This window comes from Canis lupus, chromosome 23 (assembly GCF_048164855.1).
Source record: "Canis lupus baileyi chromosome 23, mCanLup2.hap1, whole genome shotgun sequence".
NCBI classification, from domain to species: Eukaryota; Metazoa; Chordata; class Mammalia; order Carnivora; family Canidae; genus Canis; species Canis lupus.
In genome coordinates, this window is record NC_132860.1 from 24368102 (window position 1) to 24393066 (window position 24965).

Sequence of the window (24965 nt, forward strand, 5' to 3'; positions counted from 1 at the left end):
GGAGGGTGAAAAATCTCCATGCCCAGGCCTCAGGAAGGAGGCAGCATGAACCAACATTGAAGTGGGTTTTGGGATATGTATAGAGGACAACCGTCAACTCATCCCATTACAGACCAACGTGCAACCGAGGCCCCGTGTGGTGCTAATGGCACCCACCCTGGATGCTCAGGGATCAATGTTCCCTATGCAGTACTTCACGCAGAACCCTGGGTGTGCAGGAGATCCTCAATGTCTACGTATTCCCTGAACCGATCAAGCTGCTGTCTCCCCTCAGGTAACTAAGGCTGGAGGAATTAATGGAATTAATATAACTATAGAGAGGTTCAGAAATGCCGAGAAAACCCCCCCACAAAACAAGATCAAAAGCAAGACATGCACGCTATTCATCTGTCCTAATATTTTATTAAGGGACATAAAACACTACACACAATTCTAAATTAACACTAAAGAATAAACAAGCTGCATGGGTTAAATATTGACGATCACAGTTCCCGCAAAGCTACCAGCATTGACACAAGAAAAACCCATCTCAGGAGAAAACAATGTCCATTTGCAGAGCCCACAGCGGGTGGGCTCTATGTGTGTGTGCCTGTGTGTGTGTCTCTGAATGGAGATGTAAGTCCATGCGGATTTGGTGGATACCAAAATTTCTGCAAGTGAAATCATAGTGGTACATTTTAGCGTGGGAATTAACCTCAGGACTCCTGTTTCCTGACTATTGGTATTTTACCAACACTTCTGCTCGATTTAGAGCTAATGGCAATGAAAATGGGGTCAAAGTTTGAGGATATTCATGATGTAACATTCATTTTGTCAATTAAAACTTCCAGTTAAAAACGGAGATATCATAAAGAGCATCCTACACAAAATTTTTTTGGACTCCGTGATTACAGAATAAATATCCTAAAACATGGTGGTGTCAAAGATGACACTTTTATTCTCTTAGTGTCCAGTGATGACAAGTGAACGTCAAGAATTCAGCAGGGCCCCAGTGTTTCTGCAGCCCAGTCACTGACCAAGGCCTGGCAAAATGCTCCTGTTGTTCTTGGCCTCTGTTTAGTAACAAAGACAAATGGACTTAGGTTTCCACCTTTCCTAAGACTTACCCAAATTCATAAACTGGAAAAGGTCATGGTCACAAGAAGGAATTAATTGTCTTGTCGACTCAAAATTTTCAGCAGACACTACTAATTCTGTAAGCAGAATAAACCATAATGGCATTTCCAAACCACGAGCCACCGCAGTGCCTTCCTCCCTGCATCTACAACTGCCAAAACCATAATGTGTAAAAAATGTGCAAGCCTACAACATACTCCAATTAAATCAAAGTATATAATGGATATTGGTGTAGAATTACCTGAGGAACAGTTAAAATTAGGCATATAAAAACTGGATTTAAGATATAGACTTGCAGGAAAAGGAGTTTTAAAAGAATCTTTCCCAAAGCATAGAACCAGCCAGAGAATTTCTCTTGTTGTAGACCCGAGACACACCTAAGCAGAAAATGATATTCATCTAATCCTTCATAATCTTTGTATATTGGAATCATAGTAGAGAGAGATGAAGGTGTAGAAGCAAAGCAATGGATGCCACGTTCCCAAATAATTGGTTACAGCTACAAACATTCTGACTGGTGAGGAGAACGTGTTCCTATGTGATATCTCAGCTCCTTTGGGAAAGTGATCTTCCCTGTCCTACAGGACTGACATCTGACACTCCTTGGCTCCCTTGCGGTTAGTCAAAGGAAAAGGACTTTCAAAAAGATTTCCTTTGAACATAGAAACTCTGAACAAATTCTGTTCAGAAAGGTGCAGGGACACTTAAAGAGGTTGAGAAGAATCTGAATGTGTTGGCTGTTTTCAGAGGCAAGATTAGGAGGTGGGCTGACCTGAATGTTCTCTATGAGAAAGGGACCACACCCAAATCCTGTAATCCAATCAAGCGATTCCAGTGGATTAGAGGATTTTGTGCCTTATCCCAGGGCCCAAAAGCCATAAAAGGTGGAGGTGAGGGTCACTATCTGCCATTTGGAAACTGGCTCAGTGAGAGAAGCATCCCTTTGTGACCTGAAGCTCCTGGTTGAATTTATCTTGTGGACACTGTTTCTGCCGACATGGACGCTGCCTACCTCCACCGCTCAGAGGAGTCTCAGTTCAACGACTCTCCCAAACCCCAATCATGCTGGTCACAGAGAAGTGGTGCTGAAGTCCACGGAGGACCCTCTCTGCCTGAGAAGACATCCCCTGCATCAAAGACACTCTCCTCCCTGACTGATCCTTTGGCTCCCGCATCAGCAGGGCGGCCTCCCACCAAGACGCCTCTGAGTTGGGAGGATCTTTCCCAGGTGGGAGCTGGGCTTCAGAACATGGGGAACACTTGCTACGTGAATGCAACCCTACAGTGTCTGACCTACACAGAGCCCCTTGCCAGCTACGTGCTGTCCCAGAAGCACGGGACAGCCTGTAGGAAGCAGACATCCTGCATGCTGTGTACTCTGCAGGCTCACATGACCCGGGTTCTCTGCCATCCTGGACGTGTGCTCCGACCCCTTCCACTCCTGCTTGCCGCCTTCCACACACACAAGCAAGAAGATGCCCATGAGTATCTCATGTTCATTCTGGATGCAATGCAGCAAGCATGCTTGCCTGAAGACAAGCCCTCAGACTCTCAGCATGCTCAGGACAGCACCCTCATCCAGCATATCTTTGGGGGGTACTGGAGGTCACAAATCCAGTGTCTCCACTGCCAAGGCATTTCCAGCACTCTGGAACCTTACCTGGACATCAGCCTGGACATCGGGGCTGCTCAGAGTGTCAGCCAAGCTTTGGAGCAGTTGGTGAAGCCCGAATTGCTTGAAGGTGAAAATGCCTACCATTGTAGTAAGTGTCTAGAGAAAGTGCCTGCGTCCAAGGTGTTGACTTGGCACAGTTGTGCAAAAGTCCTCATCCTGGTCTTGAAACGATTCTCAGACTTCACAGGCAACAAAATGACTAAGGAGATGCAATATCCTGAGTGCCTTGACATGCAACACTACCTGTCTGAGCAGAGGGCAGGACCCTTGGTTTATGTGCTCTATGCCGTGCTGGTGCATGCTGGGTGGAGTTGCCACAGTGGACGTTATTTCTGTTTCGTAAAGGCAGGAAACGGCCAGTGGCATAAAATGGATGATGCTAAGATCAGCGCCTGCGTTGTGACTTGTGCCCTGCGCCAACTTGCCTATGTCCTCTTTTATATGCAGAAGACCGATATGGAAAGAGACCTTGTGAGTGGGTCAGTCGAGGGAGGAATCGCATCTCCCGAGGCAGACCCCGCAGAGGTGGGTGAGGCCTCAGGAGAGAGCACAAGGGATCCCACTGTGAACCTTGCTGAGTCGGAGGAGCACGGGGAAGAGACCTCAAGGCAACAAACCACATTAGACCAGGGGAGATGCCTCCAAGAACGCAACCGACCTAAGCCTGAACTTCATGTCAGGAGAAGAGAAATTGCTCTTCCTGAGAATGCAGTCATCCTTCAGCACTCCAAATACAGACATGAGATGCCCAAGAATCATCCTCAGCAAACCATGGACCTGCTCCACACTGCAGCTGGGATGATCCCACCTCACGTGGCCGGGGACGTGGCCAAAGTCCCGCATGTGCCAGGGAGAGCCAGACCAACAAAGAGGACGAGCAAGAAGGGACAGAGGTCTGGGGAAGCAGTGCAGGGATGTGTCTACTAACTTTGTTGCACATGGGCGCGTGCGCACACACACACACACACACACACACACACACACACACGGTGTCACTCACTCACCAAACCCGAACACAGTCCCACACTGGAAATATTTGGTGTTGTGTGAAATGTGTGTTCTGTATGTATGGAAGAACCATCTATCTGGGTGTGTTCATGGGCTATGGCCTTCGACTGAAACTAGAGGACACTGACTTTTAAAGCGGGTTCATTGTCATGATCTTATATTGGAATAGTGTGGATTCATATGGGGTCTATCCAGGAACCGGCCTCTCCTTCAGCCTTGGGGAGAGTAGGGGCAACTTGCAGGTGAGAGGCAGTGAGCAGTCAGGATTGAGAGTGGATATGATGCTGAGGACCTGGATTTGAAGTATATTCGACCCTCTCGTCATGCTCCGCACTTCCCATTGCTTATCTTCTATTTATATCGAAAGAATATTTGCCTGAACAGAAGCATGCGTGGGGCCTTGCCAGCGATGTGTTTTGGTCATTGCTTGGAAATGGTAAGAAAGGAATTAAATGCTTATTTTGGGGAGATAACTGCATCCAGCCTGATTGAATCTCATTGAATGTATTATGTTCCCTTCACTATCTCCTACATTAAGACGGCAGAGAAGGAAACTGACAGGGACTCTTATTCCAAGGGGAAATGCCCAGCCTCCCACTGAACATAAGTTTCTATGAATATTTTGCTACCGTCTGCTATGTGGCACCTCCTGCCACAGAAGAAGTGGACTCTGGATTTCAGACCAGTTCAAATTCACATTTGGACCTGGGTTGATACCTCAGAAAAACAGTGCCAAGTTCACGAATCTAGCAAAATGGTTTTTGAGGTCAGGTTATAGGTGCTCTGTGTTATCATTCTATTTCTTACAGAAGTAATTGACAAATTGATTGTAGAATGAAAATTATCGCATGATAACCAAAAGCTTCTGAGTGTGACCATAGATGTGCAGTTGTGACATCTCATCATAATGTATGTTCACTCTGTATTCAAACTTGGACATGCCACCCTTACTGGAAAGTAAGGGACAATAGGAACTGTGCAGAAGAAATCACACTTTTTTGTAGATTTTCATGTAACAGAGGCAGATTAGAGATAGAAAGTGTCAAGGTTTCTTTCATGTCTGGGAATTTTTTTTTTTTTTTTACAAACACAGTTTATCGTGTCATAAAGAGTGAGGGAACCTCTGTGTATGTGTTTGCTAGAGTTTCCTAAGAAGACCTGTAGGTATCCTCGTCCTCTGAAGACTGTCATAGGGAATGAGACAGCTCATGGACTGGGAGACTTGTCTTTCACAGAAGAGGACCCTCAGGAGGAGTCTGTTGGAATAAGGATATGTCCCCCTCCTGGACTGATATGGTGAACCAGCAATTCCTCCGCTGAACTAGTTGGAAATGGTCAAGTCCACAATGTGCTACGTGTTATGCTTTTGGGCGCCTACACATATACTCCCCCCACTACACAGACACTGCAGTTTTTCGTTAGGTATATATATGGGAATCTCAAAGGGTGCTTACCAATCCAGAATGTCAAGTTTGTCTTACTGAAATACATTTTCTAAAAAATGTAGGTAAATCATCCTGGCAATTTGTACATTGGTTGTAAACAGAAGTAAACAAGTTAATCTGAAACTGTTTTACAAATGTCTGAATTTCTGATTTAGAAAAAGATCCCATCCAGAGATCTGCAAATTATACCATGTTTTCTCCTAGAAGACATTTTCTGTACTTGTTGATATTATTTTTCTGAAATTGTTATGGGGAATATTGCATCTGCTTTGTTCATTTTTGATCTAAAATGTTATTAGGCAGTTGTGTGTTTTTTTTATTCTTAATAGAAGACTGCAACATATGATTTGGTGTGCATGCTTTTACTCCCCAGTATTTCAGATATTTGAAATAATTATTTTATTTCCAGGCCGGCTCCTCACAGAGGCTTCTTTGCCTGTTTACCCTGAGTGGAATTCCTGCAGCCACATCTAGGTCACCAGCAACCTAAATTCATATCCTCCCTCTATGGGAATGTCTCACTCCTACTCACTGGATTAATATAGGGGAAGCGCCAGGAGCCATTTAAGAGGAAATGCAATGGGACATGGGCACATTATTCTTCAGGGTCTCTTCAGTTATGAGGGCTCTGACCAGGAAGAAGTGTGTGTGAAAAATTAGGTGGGGGGAGTAGATTTGAACCAGGAGCACACCATCTCTGGCCAAGGCTAGTAGAGACACCTGGGAGGGATGACCAGGAGATGGTTGGATAGCACATTGTGGGGACTGTGGAGGCTGGACAGTCAGCAGATGAATTCTCTGGGTAGGTGTCTGGAGGTCAATGCTCATCCTGTCCAGGTATCCATTAGTCACTTAAGGGGTTTCACTCTATATCAAGATCTATTAGTCAGGAGGACAGACCGAAGAATCTGCATAGCCTCCCACAGAACAGATTCCCCAGTCCTTTCCAGGGAACCCGGAATTGCCAATCCTGGATGCAGTTCTAGGGAGACCTCCAACCTGTTTCCAGGTGACAATGAGTTGAGTCCTGGCTCCATCAACCTTTTGCAAGATGTCAGGCTGGAAATGTTTTCACAATAGGGATCTGGGCTGAAACTGGGATTTGGGGACAGCCCCAGGCTAGATTCCATGGCGGTATGTGGAGGCTTAATCTGGGAGGCCACATTGAATCAGTGGTCTGTGAGGTTGACAACGAGGGTAGGTTCCTGGCCATGGTGGGTGGATGTAAGCTGAAGGGATTACTTGACTTCCCTTCCTGAGCTTTTGTGTTGTCCAGCAGGAGAAAACAACGTCAGGGCTTTTCACAGGAGATATCCTAGGGGGCATGTGTGTGTCGTAACAGGTTTGAGCTCATGCAGGAGACTTGTGGAAACAGCTTCTAGGGAGATTGCCTCCTCACATGGGGAATGCATTATCCCATTACCAACTGCTCTAATAGAAGATACCACAGATGGACCACATCTTACCTCTGCCTCTCCACTGTTGGTAATCAACCACAGTAAAGGCATGGAGATAGGAACAATCCATTCCACAGTTATATTATTAAAAGTGCTCATTTTACTGGGACAAGAAACCCAACCGAGTGGTGATAAGGAGACATAAAATACATTAGCCTCCTGTTACCAGAGGGCGAGATGAGGAGGTTTCAATACAGTATTTTAGTTTCTTTAGCAGAAGCCATTGCATTCACTCTTCTGGCAGTGGACAGAGCTAATCCTGTCTTTAAAATTTTTAGTGATTGTGTGATACACAATTTGGAACCCTTATGGAAACAATACATTTTGTTGCATTCGGGATTGTTCCATTTGGAGACATCTAAGTAAACCAGTTCCATGTGGTGACTCCAGCATGTTGGGTCTCACATGCCAGGGATCATACAGAAGCAAAGAATTGAAGGAAACATGGTACCTGAAGACTCCATAAACAAGGAAGGGAACTCAGGGAGAGAATGGAATTTTAAGAAATCCCACACAGAGTAAGAGCAAGGATGTGAAGATACTCTGGTTCATAGACGTGAGACAGTAGTGGATAAGGAAAAGCCCCACTGTCAGGAAGGAATCCGATGCCAATTCCTTCCAATGTGGCTGCTTTGGCAGTTGAGGTGTTCTAGATAATGTCTGGTCAAGGGCCTTAGTGTCCTATGCTTCTTAACTGGAAATGAAAAATAATGTGAAACACGTTGGTCTCAGGAATGTGGGAGGCAGCTCAGCACCCAGCAGCATGGCTGCTGGGTAATCTCCTTGAGAATCTCTCTCCCTCTATTTTTCAGCCCCCACTCTCCTGCTACTCTGTGGTTTCTCTCTGGTCTCTTCTTGTCTCAATCTATCTATCATCTATCTATCTATCTATCTATCTATCTATCTATCTATCATCTATTATCTTAAACAAGAAACAAAAAATGAAACATGTTTGCATCTTTGCATCAAAGTTCCCACATCCAAGTCAATTAGATCTGTGGAGTCCAGTGTTACTCAGTAATGTGGAAAAAGGCACAAGCCTACAACGTACTCCAACTGAATCAAGAGAATATAAAGGATATTGGGGTGGAATTCCCTGAGGAACAGTTAAAATGAGGCATATAAACACTGCATTTAGGATATAGACTCTTGTAGGAAACGGAGTTCAAAGGAATGTTTCCCAAAAGCATAAAACCAGCCAGAGGATTTCTCTTGTGGTGGACCCAGGCCACACCTAGGCAGATACTGGTATTCATCAAAACCTTCATAATCTTTGTAGGTTGAGATCATAGTTGAGAGAGATGGAAGTGCAGAAGCAAAGCATGGACACCATATACCCCAAATAATTGGTTACAGCCTCAAAGCCTCTGACTGGTGAGGAGAAGGCATTCCCCTGGGATACCTGAGCTCCTTTGGGAAAGAGATCTTCCCTGTTCTAGAGCACTAACGTCTAACTCTCCGCTCACTTGAAGTTACTCAAGAAGAAAAAGGACATTCATAAAGGTATCCATTCAACATGGAAACTCGGATCAAATTCTGTTCAGAAAGGTGCAGGGGCTGCTGTTAGGGAGGTTGAGAAAGACCTGAAGGTGCTGTCTGTTGAGGGAGGCAAGATGAGGAGGTGGGCTGGCCTGATAGGTCTCTATGAGAAAGGGACCACTCCCAAATCCCTTAATCCAATCAAGTGATTAGTGCCGATTGGAAGCTTTTGCTCTTTATGATATTTCAGTTTTTAACTGAAAGTTAATTGACAAAAAGGATATTACATTATGAATAACCTCAAAGTGTGACCCCATTCTTATTGCTATTAGCTCTAAATTGAGCAGAAGTGCTGGCAAAATACAAATAGTTCAGGAACCGTGAGTCCTGAGGTTAATTCCCACGCTGAAATATACCAATATAATTTCACTTGCAGAAATTTTGGTATCCACCAAATCCGCATGGACCTACATCTCCATTCACACCCAGACACACACACACACACAGGCACACACACAGAGTCATAGAAATCTTTCTCATGAGGGCATCATTAGCTTCCTTGCAGCTGCTGATTGGCTCAAACCCTGCTGCAGCTAAGAGGATTAGATGGATGTCTTTCAAGTGGTTGAAACGTCACGTGACCTCGGAGCAGTATAAAAGTCAGGGAGCAACGGAAGTGGCCATTCCTCACCATCCCTCTCTCCCACGGGACACACCGTCTCCTGCAGTGGAGCCTGTCCAGGACCTTTCCCAGCATCTCCTGACAGGCGTGAGGACCACAGTTGCACTTCAGGTGAGTTTTCGGACCACTGGTCCTACCTTTCCTGAGCGAATAATGGGACAGTGAGGAAATGGTGGAGGGATTGGCCCTTCCTCCATGGGTTAAGGACTCTTTCTGGTCTAACATGTTCTAAGAGCAGGGACTGAGCCAAGGCATGGCTGTGAATGCCCAGGACACCCGGAGGTTCCAATGCGAATGGAATGGGGCCTCGAGTGTCACATTGGTGTGGGGTGGTAGACGAGCAGGGACAGAAGGCCTGTAAATGTCTCAGTGGGCACTGCAGACCTAGAGAAGACACAGGATCAGGGCGCCTGCGCAGCTCCATTGTTTCAGGGTCTGACTTGGGTCGGGTCATGATCTCAGGCTCTGGAGATGAATCCAGGCGCTCGCTCACTGGGTTTCCTGCCCAGGGAGTGTCTGCTTCTCCCTCTGTCCATACAGCTCAGGAGATCACTCTCCCTTACACACACACACACACACACACACATACTCTCTCTCCCATAAATAACTGACTTTTTTTTCAATAGAAGAATTACCTGGTTCGCAAGGTGAAAAGAAATTCACTTCCCAAAGTTTCGATGGCAGTTAATTAGGGGCACTGCCACGAACACATGGAATGGAAGTGCTCAGATGGGCAGCTTCCCATCGAGTAGAGGGGAATGTGTTTTCCCAGTGTATCTGGACTTAACTATGGCTTCCTCTGGCGTCCCAAGGGGCATTCAGATATGAGAGAGGGAAGCCCACTTTCCCGATGCTTTTGCCTTTTGCGTGCTCCATGGTGGATCCCACTGGGCCTCAATCGGGAGAGGTCTCGTCCCTGGTTTTGTTTCCACAGGGGATTTGGAGAGACTTAATGATAGTGTCAACAAGAGTCCCTGAGCCTCCAGGGTGGGCTTCCTCAGAGCGGGGATGTGGCTTGGCCAGGAGGGTGTAGACAGGAAGGAGGAAAGAGAAGAGACAGTGGGAATTGTGTGTTTGGCACAAATGTCCTGACACTCGCTAATGCCTCCTTGGTAAGACGGTACAGGGAGGAGGCCGATGTCATGGTGAATAGGACTCACTTGTTTCTTTTGCCTCAGGCTACCCGAAACCCATCCCCGAAGCAGACTGACTTGTCCCTCCAGGACGTGGGACTGATGGCGGCGCGTCACAGCCAGCTTGGGCCCAACAGACCCTTGAGAGCCCAGAAGGGCAAGAGGCCACAGACAGCAGGACTGGCCCTCAGAGTTCCCAGACCAGAGGAGGAGGATCCCAGGGTAAGTGTGGAGGCTGGCATGGGTTTTGAAGCAGGAGCTCTGCCAGGAGTCTTGAGACAGGCTAGGCTCCCAGAAGATCATGGCCCAGACTCAGTTGTCCAATGTGACATGGGCAGGAAATGCCCCAGGCTACACATTGGGACACTCAGAGGCTCTGAGCATCAGCCCCAGGGCACCATAAGATCAGATTCAGCCTTCAGATTAAGATTCCCGAATCTTAATCTTAATGATGCTTCCACCTGTCTTCAACCTGACACCTCCAATGCCTTCTCCCCTCCCCTCCCCTCCCCTCCCCTTTCCATGGGCTGTGGAGGAAGCATCCTGAGGTCTTCACTATGCTGGCACCTCACTAGCCAGATAGGATGTCCCCTGTCCTCAACCCATGTGCCACACCCTGAGGATGGCCTCCCATTGGTGTGCTTGGCAGGTTCACTGGCATTTGAATGGATGCACTGACTCCTCCCCCTTCCTCCCCCAGGTAAAGTGCAGGGACTGTGGGGCCTTTGGACACAAGGCATCAAGCACCAGATGCCCCATAAAACACTGGGGCGCAACCCTCATTCCCGTGGCCTTGGGCTCCAGGAGGCTGAAGGAGAACGTGGAGCCGTGGAGTCAGCGGGACCAGCGGCACCAGGCTGGGCTGTTGAACCAGGCTGAGAGGGAGAAAGTAGAGAGACGAAGGTGAGTAATGGGGCTTGCTGACCCGAATGCCAGGGATGAGACCGACAGACACCGTGTCTGTGCGCATGCACACTGTGTGCCCTGCAGCGTGCGGGCAGAGTCAGGAGAGGCGAGGCAGGCAGAGGAGCTCCCAGGCTAACAGGGACCACATTTGGCTGATGGTGCTGTCCTTGCTGACTTGGTGTGGGGTTTTGTGGCTGGAGCAGTGTGCCTGCACCAGTGAATGTATGGAGCTTGGCACAATACAAGGCAAACTCTCTCATAGGCTCTGAATGAGAGAAACTGCCTGGACGACCTGGTGGGCTCACTTTAGTCAGGGTGAGGGGCAGGCGTGGGCGTCAAATGGCGGAGTAGGGAAAAGACCATGTTGGCCCAAGCCCGGAGCTGGTGTCCAGCTGGAAGACAGGGAAGGGAGTTCCTTCTCCTTTCCATGCTTTGATTTCTTGTGCAGGCAAGAAGCCGAGCAGAGGAAGGCCCTGCTCCAGAGGTTCCCCAGGAGACCCCGAGAGGGGCAGAAGCGCACCTGGAAGGAAGGCACAGAATCTTGTGACTATGTGAGGGTGAGTGTGCGCTGCTTCCCGGCTGCTGTGCTCTGTGGGGCACTCGCTGGGCTCCATTGGCCTCCTGGGGGAGGGCGGGGCTCCACTTCCACTCTGACCAGGGGCAGTTGAGTGGCCCGGTCTTTGCACCCATTTTTCCCTTGGTGCCCATGATGTTGCCTTATGCCTTGAATGTGTGCGAACAGTGGGTTTGTTGACATGTGAAGGTCATTGGCGGACACTCCTGGAACACATGCCATCCTTAGAAAAGAACAAGCCGCTGTCCTTCCTGACACATTCCCCCACTGCCCATCCCTCCTCAGGAGCTGCCACTGTGACCCTCCAGCAGCAGGACTCCTATAGCCTCGTGAGCAGAGTGGATGGAAGAGCTGGTCCAATGGAGGAAGCATCGATGTGAGGCTAAAATTTGTGTGTTCCTCCCCGATGTCAAAAGTGCATCAACAGCATCCAGTCATGCCTTTGTTCCGGACCAGCCCTGGAGCCGGATTCCCTACTTGTAGGTCAACAGATCCCATCTCTTTCTTTCCCTGTTCTGGGGGAGGGGTGGTACAGAAGGTCTTAGGCATTTGTTGGTTTCTTTCTTTCCTGAATGTTCCTTTTGCCTTGGTGCCGAGGCCACACTCATGGTGTCCCGTGTGTTCTCTTTTCCCACAGCGTCCACACATGCCGATGCCCGTCTACACCACCAGGAGGCCTTCTATCCCTGAGCCTTCCCTGCTGACGGAGGCACGTACTGAGAACCCTGACGTGCGTGTCCGGTCCCATTCCACATCTCCTTTCAGTAGCCCTAAAGTCAGCCTCAGCCCACCTAGTGGACCTCCTGGTGTCCAGGAAATGCCGGTTGCTGACACACCTCAGCCGGCACGCCAACCCTGTGTCAGGGCTGATAGCCTGGTTGTGCAGCAGAGAGCCAAGAGGCCCTTCCCAGTCTCCCTCGAAGATCCCCAGGCTGACACCAAGGTCCATGGGCTGGGACACACCCAGGCACCACCCAAGTATCCTGAGGAGAACACCTGTCCCGCTGTCAGCAACGCATTGGCAGACAATTCCCAAATGGCCCTCCAGACTCCAGGCAAGAACTGTGCCCAGATGCCCCTAGACAGGACCCAGAACCCCCGAAAGAAAGCGCGATGGAGCCCCACCCAGCACACCCCCAGGAGCATCCAGGGAGCCTACCTGGGGATTTCGGGGAGTCTATGTCCTCCAGGAAGCATATGTGCACGTGGATGCACAGCCGTGCCCCCGCAGACCCGGAAGACACCTGCCCTCCTGCCAAGCAGGGGCACCCGGCCCACACCTGCCACACCTCACCTGGAAACGCTGCAGCCGTGCACCGTGTCCCCACGGCCGCCCTCTGTGCTGGCCCCCACTCAGCCCCTGAGAATGGTCTTCACCAGATTGGACAGAAGCTGCTGGAGCTCCAGGTTCCTAGCAGCTCCCTCATTCCTTCCTCCCGAGAAGCCAGGCCCTGCTCAGGGCCTTCCTGCCACCCAGATGTCAGATGGAGCCTGTGACTATGTCCCCTGGAGTATCCTCCACGATGACCTACAGGTGTCCTCATCCTCAGAAGACACTGAGAGCGAATGAGCCAGCTCCTGGCTTCGGACACTTGTCCTCCACCCCACTGCACCCTGACGGGGTGTCTGTGGACCTGAGGACGTGGTCCACTCCTGGACTGATGTGGGGATTCGGCACTTGCTCAGCCGCATTGCATGGAATATTTCAGGCCCACAGGGTCCTGCCTCTCATGTTTCTGGGGGCCGTGCTCAGATGCCCACCCCTCAACAGACACACTGTACTGTTCTTTATGGAAATCCATGGGCTGTGGCAAAGGCTAGTCTTCCCTGTGGAATGTCAAGTTGTTCTTCTGGAAATACATTATCTGTGAAATGGAGGGAGATTTGAGTGAGCACTTGTCACTCCAATGGAAATAAAATCTAAGATGTTAAGCTCTCTTTGGTTTACGCATGTCTGCATTTGGGCATTCAGCATGGCGTACCCACTGTGTGCTCTGCAAATGGATGCCGTATTCTCTCCTGACATGAGTTTTTCTTGACTCTCTGGTGGTAGCTTTGTGGGATTTCTGATGGGCAATATTTCACCCATGTAGTTCATTTTTGTTCTTGAATGTCACCTTCGAGTCGTGTGTAGTGTTTTATTTCCCTTAATAAAATGTTAGCACCAATGAATAGTGTGCATGTCTTTCTTTGATTTTGTTTTGTGGGGTTTTGTTGTTGTTGTTGTTGTTGTTGTTGTTGTTGTTTTTCAGCATTTCTGAACCTCTCTATAGTTATTTTAATTCCTCCAGCCTTAATTACCTGAGAAGAGACAGCAGCATGTTATGACCGGGGGATTCTTAGACATCGAGGGTCTAGGGTACACCCAGCTCTCCTGCATGAAGAGCTGTATAGGGAACATTGATCCCCATGCATCCTGTGTGGGTGCCATGTGCACTGCAAGGGGCCACGGTCACACGTTGGTCTATAAGGGGATGAGTTGGTGGTTTCCCTCTATGCATATTCTGGAACCCACTTCAATGTTGGATCATGATGACTCCTTTCTGAGGCCTCGGCATGGAGATTTTTCACCCTCGAGATGCTTTAGGAAGCAATGTTTGACAACTGGGTCCGTGTTGGTCCAACTAGCATGAGATCCAGGCTACAGTTCTCTCTCTCTCTCTCTCTCTCTCTCTCAGAAATCTCTGATGAGAACCCATGGAAACAAAACCATACCACACCAAGCCAAAGCAAACAAAGCCATAGTGGTGTTGAGAGGATTCCTTTCTTAGGAAGAGCAACTGACTGGTCTTTCCTCACTCCAGAGCACCTATTGAAGGGTGCTCTCTCTTTCTCTGCAGATGCCTGTAGCTGAAGGGTGGAGGAGCTCCTCGATGAGCACACTAGATTTTTAAGAGGCAGAGGACAGTACAGAAGCAGGTTTGGGATCCCTCTCCTGCTCCCAAGCCCTCCGTAACTCCCATCCATGCAGTCGTTATGTGACCAGGGTCAGATTCTGGCCCCTTGAGCCTCAAGCCCCTGTCTCATCGCATTAATGCTGCGCTATTGCTATCTCATGGCCTCTGAGGAAAACCCAGCTTCCTGGCTCTTGATTTCTGGCCACTCGATGTATAGGTGGGGAAACAAACATTCCCTACCTTCTGGAAGCCTATGAAGATCCCAGAGGTCCAAGGGTAGAAAGGCCTATCCTCACAGGGGAATCTCAGGATTGGAGCTAGTGAAGTAGCCTAAGGATTCTTGGACCTGCAGGTATACAGGGCACAGGGGTGAGGAGGCAGGCAGGCTTGAGCGAAGGGCCTTAATGCTGGGCTCTCCAGCAGATTTGGCACTTCATGGGCAGTTGAGGGGATTCCTTCCATGTGCCCAGGGAGATCAGTGAGAAAGGCTAGCTGAAGAAGTCCTGAGCAGGCCTGTTCTCCCCCTCTAGTCACCTCTCGTGTCTTTTGCTTCTCCACCAACAAAAATCCAAACCGAACCAAACCAAACCAAAGCTATCTTCCCAAAGGAAAATCCACTCTCATCCAGATATGGAAGAAGAGTTAAATTCTGGACAAACTGGTATAGGGTATGGATATACCAGGAGTGTTCCCTCACTTGGAATCAACCCAGGAGCAAATTCTGGAGCAGAGACAGTAGGAGTGCTTTGGCTTTGTTTAAAATTTTCAAGCCATGCTGCCATTCTATGTCTATAGGTTGGGGAGTTTAATTCATTTATATTTAAAGTAATCTTCAAAAACAAAAACTTACAACCTTGACTTACTACAGACTAATGTCAAGTATGAACTAGTATTTTATGTGTCTCTGGGCTTTAACTAATTTTACCTTTATGGATTGTGTACTATAATACTAGTGTATTAGTTTATTTAAATATATGTATTTAAATATATAAATTATATATATATGAATATATAAACATTAGTGTGTGTATGTGTTTATATGCCATACGTGACTTTTTATAAAATTAGCATTGCTATACACTACTTGCTTATTTTTTAATCACATGAAAATTTGCCCTTTTTTTTTCTTTCTCCTTTCCTGATTCTTTAGGCTTCCTGCACCTGGGATCACTATCATTTATCTGAAGATAATGCTTTTCTATACAAAACATAATGTTTGTTCTTAAATGAAAATGTATTTAATTCTGTTTTTAAAGGACTTTTCATTAACCTCAGAATTCTGACAGATAATTATCTTTTTTGAGCACCTTACTGATAATTCATTGACTTTTATTTTATTTCTTTGAGAAATTGGTATAATACTTATTTGTTCTTTACAGCACGTAATCTCTTCCTTTGCTTTCATTTGTAACTATATGCATTCCTAGGAAAGGATGAGAAAACACATTTGAATTGAGTCCTTCTTGGGTAGGAGGAAAATCAATTTCTCTCTCTTTTGAGAATATAATGCAAATAATATTTAAAAGTGGCCTGTGCATCCAGAATAGAAAAGAGTATTCCTTGATTTTCTTGGTGGATATTCTTTTAATAGTATTATTATCATTATCTAAAGATTTGTTTATTTGAGAGAAAGCAAACATGGAGGGGCAGAAGGAGAGGGAGAGAGAATCTCCAGCAGACACCCCTCTGAGCACAGAGCTGATGTGGGACTTGATCCCAGGACCATAAGTCCATGCTGAGCTGAAATCAAGAGTCAAGAATCTGATGCTTAACCGACTGAGTCAGCCAAGCAACCCTGTCTTGGTAGATATTCTACTACAAAATTTCCTTTTAGATAACAAGCATTTACTTATTCTTTTGGTCCTGGATATGTATTTATTCTGTTTCGTTGATATTTTTATTGTGAATATAGTCTTTTATTAATACATTTCTGTGTATTTCTCTTTAATGTTTAAGGTATGTCTTAAACTATTAATTTCCATAGTGGTTTTCATATTTCATTATTGCAGTCTTGTTTATAAAATGTATCTAAGTATAACTGTTTACATACTACCTATTTGGATGTTGGAGTCCAGATTAAATGTTTCAGACATCCCCTTGTGGCTTCAACTATGGGACCAGGGCTGTTAATGTGTATAGCTTATTGGTCTTTTCTCTCTGCAAGGCAGTTCTTATTTTCATCATAAACCTTTTCTTATACTGTAAGATATATAATTTCTTATATTATACACTTATATTGTAAGTGTCTTGCCCCCCTCCTTTTTTTAGTACCAAGTTCCCGATAATTTGTACTCTGAGTTGCCCATAACTGGTTGGTTCATTAAGAGAACATCTGACCCTACAGCTAGACCTCTGTAGTGTCTTGCTGTAGGGTCAAGAGATTGGCCTCTATTTCATCCTCAAGGGTCAACAGAGGCATCTCAGAAGCTGTCTGCCTCTGGTAAGAGATCTGAGTGTGATAAAGAATCTATGGAGGAAAGAGAAGGAAGATTTGTTATTCTTCTCTGCAGAATACACAAGTCAGAATGAGTATCCATACGTTCTTTGGCCTTTATAAGATCCAGAACTTGGTACAACTCCTTTGATGAACAGCAGCTTGGGAATCTCTTCCCAAGTAAATATAGGACAGGAGGGCAAGATTGATATTTGATTATTTTCCATGTAACTGATTATCTCAGGAGACCTACGTTTTTGGAGATCACCTCTCCTGGCCTCATCTTTTATTTCTGCACTCTTTGGTATTTTTACAGTGTCATGCATTTTTGAAAAGTAAATCTTCCTCCATTAGTTACCTCTGCCTAAAACAACTCCTATATGTAATATTTTTCCTATCAGAATATCATTTCCAAGTTCTTCCACAGGATTCCAGAAATGTGCATTTCTAGGAGAAAGATCTTTGTGTTCAAGCTCAGCATCTCCAGGGTAGAAGATCTCATTGTCAGGGAGGGAAGCAAAGAGGTTATGAACCAAGTCTTGCAGGCACACACATCAAGTTTTGCTCTTAATGAGTTGTGTGATCCTGGGTCGATTATCCAACACCAGCTCTGCTGATGTACATTGGCCATTGGCCATATTCTAGGCTCCATAAGGAATAAACCATATCCTGAATTCAAGAACTTAAGATATCATGTCTGAGAGAGACATGTATTTTTAATGTCACAAATCATGCCATCACTCATAACGGAAGCATCAGGAAAAGGCCTCTGAGTAGAAAAGTGGGAGACCTTGGTCCCAAGGAATAGACAGGAGACTGTTGAAGAGAAAGAAAAATGAGTATCTCCCAAAGGGATGTTTGCTGGGTGCAGTTGAGTGGAGCTGGAATTCCTCCACAGGAGGTGAAGCAGCGTGAGCAGGGGTTTTGAAAGCAACATTATATTATAAATATATGGAATATATATGTATTATATATATTCATATATATATGTATAATGGAATATTACTCAGACATCAAAATGGTGGAATCTTACAATTTGCCACAATGTTGTTGGAACTAGAAGTTATTATGCTAAGCAAAATAAGTCGATTAGAGAAAGATGATTATCACATGATTTTGCTCTTTGTTTTTTTTTTTGGGGGGGGGAGAACAAAAACATCCAAAATTTATTCTCCAACAAGACCGACAGCATCAGCAGGTAAAAACTACAGGGGTTTCTCCACAGATCATACATTCACACGGGCATGATTTGCTTAACAGGGAAAAAAGCGCTGGTGTGTTCTCAGTAACAATATCCACTTCACAGTGTAAGGAGGTACTAGCATTGTGTTCTCAACTTACAATTCCAGAAGGAAAGGCACAACGTGGCCAAAAAAATTTGGATCCTAAAGTCAGGTGCCATAACACAGACCAACTTTTGTTAACAGTCTTGATCTACTTTTCCACAAAGAAGGTGATTCTCCACTCGGAAATTAAAGTCTTTCTTTCTCCCTCTTTGTTCAACCATCAGAGCATGTTTCATCATTACATATACAAAAAAGGGGGGGCGAGTAGAGTTAAAAAAAAAAAGAACCATGAAAATATCTTCCACGTCCAGCTGCTCCCACCACACATCAACTCAGGTTTAAGACAGCGCATTAGAACACTTCAGCGGTCATAAAATAGGAAAATAGACATTATGGCTACAAAAATAAAAAATAAATGAGGTAGATAAATTAAAGCTTTCACACCCATGACTTGCCCATTCGAACATCGTAGCCTTCATGCAATACTCAAGAACAATCTTCATACTAACTTGGCATAAGCTGCACCAAGGACACTTTTTCTGTACAAAGTAGTATGTGAACCTGTAAGAAATATGCCCTTTCCGTGAGTTTCTTCAAGAAGGAAAACCCAGGTCTTTGATCGAGTAGGCACTGGGGAACCAAATTAAGTCACCTGAGGGTCCCTGTTTAGGTGCCTAGCCCTCCTGCTGGCTCACGAATGAGACACCTGGAAAGCATAGGGAGTACATTGCCACTCTTGGGGCTCTGAATGACTCTATTTAAATAAGCAGCAACACATATTGACCCCCTAAGGACTAAACCAGTCCATTTGAGGGTATCCTACCTAAGGACCAAGGTTGAAGGAATTTTGTAATTCTACAACCTTGGTTTAAAGAAAAAGAAAGTACATTCAGGAAAAAAAATGGAAAGATGGTGGGTGGGTGTCATACGAAACAGGGCCCTAAACAGATGCCAGATCTTGTCCACGTACCCACATAGAGTCACCAGGGAAGTATACAGTACTCCCTCCCCCAATAGGCTAACAGTTGTCTTGTCCATTTTAATTCAGTAAGTTCCAACTTGAAATAGGAGGATAGTCTTTGGAAATACTTATTCTTGGTTGTACAAGGGTTTTATGTATACAGCTTGTCGCAAGTAACAAAGCTACTTTGCAGGACCCGCTTCTTTCCAAAATGAAGAAAAAAAAAATTCTAGCCTGTATACGTTTCAGTATTTTTTGGTTTTTTTCTTTTTTCAATTTCTTTTCTCTTTTTTAATTTTTTTTTTTTTTTTTTTTTTTTTTTTTTTTTTTGCAAAGCAGCATAACAACATCTGATTGTAGGACTTGCCTGGGGTTGTGATCACAACCCTAAACATCTGCACATCAGTAAGAAAAACAGGAGGAGATGGGTTCTTCTAACAAGGAAAAAAAAAAGTAGAGTTCTAGAGGTCATTCTGCCTGCATTTCTCCCTCGACAAAGAGCTTAGCTGACTGCAATCTTATTTTCTTCGAGGAAGTGAGGGAATTGGTGTTTGGGGACGCTGTCGGCAGCACCTGGTTTTTCCACTTCAGCACTGATGGCAGACTGGGAGCCATCCATCTCGGAGATAGGGGTGTTGTTCACAATGGAGCTGGCCCCAGGGAGACTGGGAGGGTAGGAATCCCCCCACTCTGGATCACAGAGATCTCATTGGCCTTCATGGCCAGACCTCCATTGAGCATTGGTGGTGTACTGGTTCCAAATGACAGGGTCCATGTTCCCGAAGGGGCCAGGATTTCCTTTGGAAACATCTCAGGGACTCTCTCTCCCCACAGCAGGAACCTGGGGCTAGACGCCTGCAGCTCAGTCACTTAGCATCTGACTCTTGCTTGTGGCTCAGGTCATAGCCTCAACATCCTGAGATCGTGCCCCTGGCAGGCTCTGCGCTTAGGGCAGAGTGTGCTTGAGGAGCCCGTGTCTCCCTCTCCTACTCCTTGCTCCCTGCCTGCCTCTTAAACAAGAAAATTATCCAATAAAGAAATAATCTGAGAGGATAAATTTTCAAAAAAATTTGGATCAATACAAGGATCTAGTGGGAGAGGTTGGCATCCCAGGTCCAACTGCCAGCTGAGTTTTAACATCACTTCCCTGCGTTAATGGCTTTACCCCTTGAATTTGACCACACGTCTGTCTCTTGAGGTGCCAACAGGGAGACCTTTCCTTGGGTGGGAGGGCTCAGGGTGTGAGGGCTGCAGGATGTTGAGCGCCGTCCTGTAATTTGGCAACAGAAGGGAATCGCATCGAGCCCTGCATCAGTGAAGGGCTCAATGGCTGTGGGAACCGACTGGCCTTCTGACATGTTGTGCAGCACACGAGGCCCCTGTGCCTGACCCCGGGAGGGGGGTCAGGGATGTGCTCCTTCAAAACCTAACTGCGGAGCAATAGACACAGTACAGTGAGCCCCGTGTCCCTTTGGGAGAAAGTCTCCCAACTCACCAGGACCATGCTCAAGCCTTGGGGAAGGTGGGGAAGGACCTCAGGCCAATGGGGTCTCCGGGGAGCACCAGTTAGGAGAAAGCATAGGACAGTGCAAACTACTGGAGAGTGAGTGCGATGAGACATGGTGTGTCTCTTTTTTAAAACATGTATTATTTATTCATGAGAGACACAGAGACACAAAAGCAGAGAGGCAGACACACAGACAGAGGCAGAAGCAGCCCCCGTGCAGAGAGCCCGAGGCAGGACTGGATACCGGGACTCTTAGGGTCAGGGCCTGGGTGGAAGGCAGGCGCTAAACCACTGGGCGACCAGCCATCCCCTGAAGGCTCTATTCTGATATTCCTCCAAATCTGTGCACAGGGACTCTGCATCTGGCCCAGGCAGGGTCAGGGCCATGGGGGCAAGTCTGGGGAGGAGGGGAATCCAGCTCATGTGGGAGCAGGTGTCTAGGGGGGAGCCCAGGGGAGTTGCAGGCTGGCTTCTGGGACCCGGGGTCTTCCTGCCACATCAGAGCCCTGGGTGTCAGATAGCCCCAGCCCCTGCACTCACCTGGAGCCCGCGCTGGCCTCTGTTAGCTGTGCAGGGCAATTCCCAGTTCCTCAAGGCGGTGGGGCAGACCACCTCTTCCTCCCCCTCCTGCCCCATGTCCTGGGTGGATCTCCGTGTAAAGACAGTGCCCGGCAGCCCGGCAGGAGGCCTCAGCGCCCGGTCTGGCTGCCTTGGCTGGGCCGCACACCCAGCTGACTCCATTCCAGACACACCACAGTGCAGTCGGCACACACCTCCCCCAAGGAGAGCAAAAGGAGAGTTATGTTTAAAGGCCCGCTGCCAGGCCTTGGGTTAACTCTGGGTTGGGTAAGAGGCACCTCAGGAATCCTGTTTCCACCCTACCCACCGTGACATCAGGGTGACCCTGAAGGGATCACCGGGGAACCTGCTGCCCTGCAACCTCCTCCAGCCTGGATGTGACCTGCCCACAGATCCCTGTTTCCCTGAAACTGAAGAGGAGGGGATGGGGCTGCCCAGGATGGCTGTCAGAGGTGGCCTGGCCTGGGCTGGGCTGCTCTGTATTACCTTATGGTGCCTCTTGATAAACGCCCTGAGGCGTTGGATTTTATGGTGGAGCCAAAGTCTACAGCCCCTTGTGAACTGTGTGTCGCCCTGACCCGGGTTCTTCCTCTGACTGGAAGCCCTTGTGAACAAGCGGCATCCCTGGGGTTCCTGGAAACCAGAGTCCCCAGAAGTGGGAAAGTAGCAAGAGAACATCTTTCAGTCGCGGATGTCTCCAGCCAAGTGAGCCTGAGGTGGGGCTGCCCTAGAATGCGGGTGCCTGGTTACAGGGGTTCCAAGTTCTGTTGGGCTCTGTGTCAAGGAAGTGACCTCACTGCCTGGAACCCCCTACCTGAGTCCACTCCTGGAGGAAGCTTCAGGAGCAGCGCTCGGGGCTGCCGACGGCTCCCCGCTCCCTGCAGGCAATGGCCTGTGTGCACACAGTGACACAACCGCACCCCTCTCCACAGGCCCCAGGGAAGGACTGTGTGCAGCCAGGGCCCCAGCCTGGAAACACACCTGGGTTCAGACACAACTTTCCATTCTTCCCTGGTTTTGACCCCTCAGAAGCCATTGTGCCTGTCGGGGATGGTCTGCGTCTTGCCTGTGGAACAGGGAGTATCCTAGCGGGTGCTTCCTCCAGATGTCCCCAGGCCACTGTGGCATCATATCTATGACATTGGAGGCGGGTGTCACATGCAGGAAATACCTTCCACCACATGTTCTTCCTTGGTGTGTACCTGCGTCCAGGCCCACAAGGTCCTGTGTGCACACACGTGGGCACCTGTATTCTCATTCTGGAGGCCCAGAAGATGACAGTCCCTCCGGGGGAGGGATGGGTAATAGCTTCCCACGATCCTAGGCTCCTGAATCCAAGGCAAACCCTACCGAAGTTGTCGGAGTCTTGGCCCAGAAGGTGTGAGGCTGTCCTCATCCTGAAACCCTACCTGTCGTGTGTTACAGGCCATTCCTTCATTTCCACTGGGTGAGCTGTGGACAGCGGTGCACCCAGTGTGTCGCCCTGACCCGGGCTCTTCCTCAGACTGACATGTGCTGGAATGCCTCCCGTCTGGGCTGTCAGTGCCCACCCCCACCCCCGTCACATCTCCATGTCTGTAGCCAGTTCCATCCACACAACCTTTTCCCAGCCCCCTCAGGAAGGGAGGAGCAGCCTTGGCCCCCAACAGAGGACACAGAGCTGGCTTCATGCCCCCTTCTGCCTTCTTCACAGGCTGTGATCCTGGCAGGCAGTGGCTCTGCTTGGATCTGCACCTCCTCCCCTCAGTGGCTCCCTGGAACCCCAGCTGCTGCGTTTGTCAAAGCCCCACAGTTTGACACAGCCTCACCTGTAGAGTTCAGGAGTCAGAGGTAGCACCAGGCTCTTTTTTTAGGGTGCAATTGCTCTTTTCATTCCTGATGATTTTCCGTATTTTGTCCATCTTTCCCCCTGGAGCATGAGCTCCGAGAAGGAGGACCTGGTCTGCTTCTCAGCTCTGGCACTATCTGTGCTGGGGCTCAGCGGCTGAAGGAGCAGGTGGGAAGTCCCATCCCACCATGGGCCAGCTCAGCGGTGGGAGCCTTATTGATTTGGGGCATTTTTAAGCACTTGTGCTTTTCTTTTCTTTTTTTTAAGGAAACTCTGTGCCCGATGTGGGACTCGAACTCACGACCCCAAGATCAATAACCACAAGCCCTTCAGACTGAGCCAGGCAGGCGTCCATTGGTCATTTTAAAACTAGTAGACTGATAACTATTTCAGTTAATTTGGTGATCCACATTTGTAGGTCTATTCCATTGTTATTTGCTCTACATTGAGCAGAATCGTGATAAAATAAAAAAAAAATTCATCAGAGATGAAGCCTCAGGTCAAAACCCACAGTAAAATCAACCAATATAGGACTATTTGTAGAAACTTTGGTACTGCTCTATCCCAAGGAGTTTGAATGGTTGTATCTTCATTCTCATTTGTTTCTATGAATCTTTTTAATTCTTCCTTAATTTCCTGGTTGACCCTTTCATCTTTTAGCAGGATGGTCCTTAACCTCCACGTGTTTGAAATCCTTCCAAACTTCTTGTGATTGAGTTCTAATTTCAAAGCATTATGGTCTGAGAATATGCAGGGGACGATCCCAATCTTTTGGTATCAGTTCAGACCCGATTTGTGACCCAATATGTGGTCCATTCTGGAGAAAGTTCCATGTGCACTTGAGAAGAATATGTATTCAGTTGTGTTTGGATGTAAAGTTCTGTAGATATCTGTGAAATCCATCTGGTCCAATGTATCATTTAAAGCTCTTGTTCTTTGGAGATGTTGTGCTTAGAAGACCTATCGAGTGTAGAAAGCGCTAGCTAGACTGAAGTCACCAAGTATAAGTGTATCATTATCTAAGTACGTCTTAACTTTGGTTATTAATTGATTGATATATTTGGCAGCTCCCACATTCGGGGCATATATATTGAGGATTGTTAAGTCCTCTTGTTGGATAGATCCTTTAAGTATGACATAGTGTCCCTCTTTATCTCTCACTACAGTCTTCGGATAAATTTTAGTTTATCTGATGGCTACCCCTGCTTTCTTCTGAGGGCCATTTGAATGGTAAATGGTTCTCCAACCTTTTATTTTCAGGCTGTAGGTGTCCTTCTGTCTAAAATGAGTCTCTTGTAGACAGCAAATAGATGGGTCCTGCTTTTTTCTCCAGTCTAAAACCCTGCACCATATTCCTCATGGACTTCCATCTCTATTCACAGAGACACACACACATGCACATGCTCATAGTGATTGAAATGGTCCTCATGAGGACATTCATTAGCATCCTCGCAGATCCCTGCATGATTGCTGCTGGCAGCTCCCACATGAATTTCTGCAGTGCACTCACACCTAAGGAAGTCCACCCTCTTGGCTTCAGGTTCTCCAGGGAGGTCACCACAGGGAGTCGTGTAAGGAGTCCTTGGACCAGCAGGGGGCGACGTCGGCAACCAGAATCCTTTCCTAAGCTTCCAGGAGGCTTTGACACTGTGCAGGTGCCCAGGGAGGGAGGTCTGCATCTCCATGGCTTGGGGTTGCAGTGTGAGCATTTCCTAGGGCCCTAAAGGGACAGTGGGTAATTACAGAATATCTGAGGACCCAGAAATCCCCCCTAGTGATGCTACTTTGAAAATTGCTGGACCCCGGGCTCTGAACTGAGGTCAAAGATTTGCAGGAAGCTCAGGCAATGGTATTACGTTCTCGAGGCTTTCCAGGAAATCTTCTTCCAGGATGTATATCCAACTCAGTCAAGGCTTCGGATAATAACAACGCAATGATTGGCAAAGTGACACTGATTATGGGAACACCACAGGGTGCCCTCACTTGGACCAGTATTTG

The 24965-nt window shown here is 47.4% G+C and overlaps 1 protein-coding gene across 1 annotated transcript; it reads left to right on the top strand.

Moving 5' to 3' along the window:
• The first annotated feature begins 2113 nt into the window (after positions 1–2113).
• On the top strand, positions 2114–13045 carry LOC140615317 (ubiquitin carboxyl-terminal hydrolase 17-like protein 6). The gene is made up of 5 exons (XM_072795224.1): positions 2114–3684; positions 10800–10898; positions 11350–11458; positions 12113–12205; positions 12953–13045. The coding sequence occupies exons 1-5, from the start codon at positions 2114–2116 to the stop codon at positions 13043–13045; spliced, it is 1965 nt and encodes a 654-aa protein (XP_072651325.1).
• Positions 13046–24965: the final 11920 nt, after the last annotated feature.

Excerpts from the sequence above, each read along its gene's own strand:
- LOC140615317 (XM_072795224.1), top strand. The coding sequence starts at position 2,114 with ATGGACGCTGCCTACCTCCACCGCTCAGAGGAGTCTCAGTTCAACGAC. Across the intron at positions 11,459-12,112 it reads AATCTTGTGACTATGTGAGG|CGTCCACACATGCCGATGCC; the intron begins GTGAGTGTGCGC and ends CTTTTCCCACAG. Across the intron at positions 12,206-12,952 it reads CACGTACTGAGAACCCTGAC|ATGTCAGATGGAGCCTGTGA; the intron begins GTGCGTGTCCGG and ends CCTGCCACCCAG.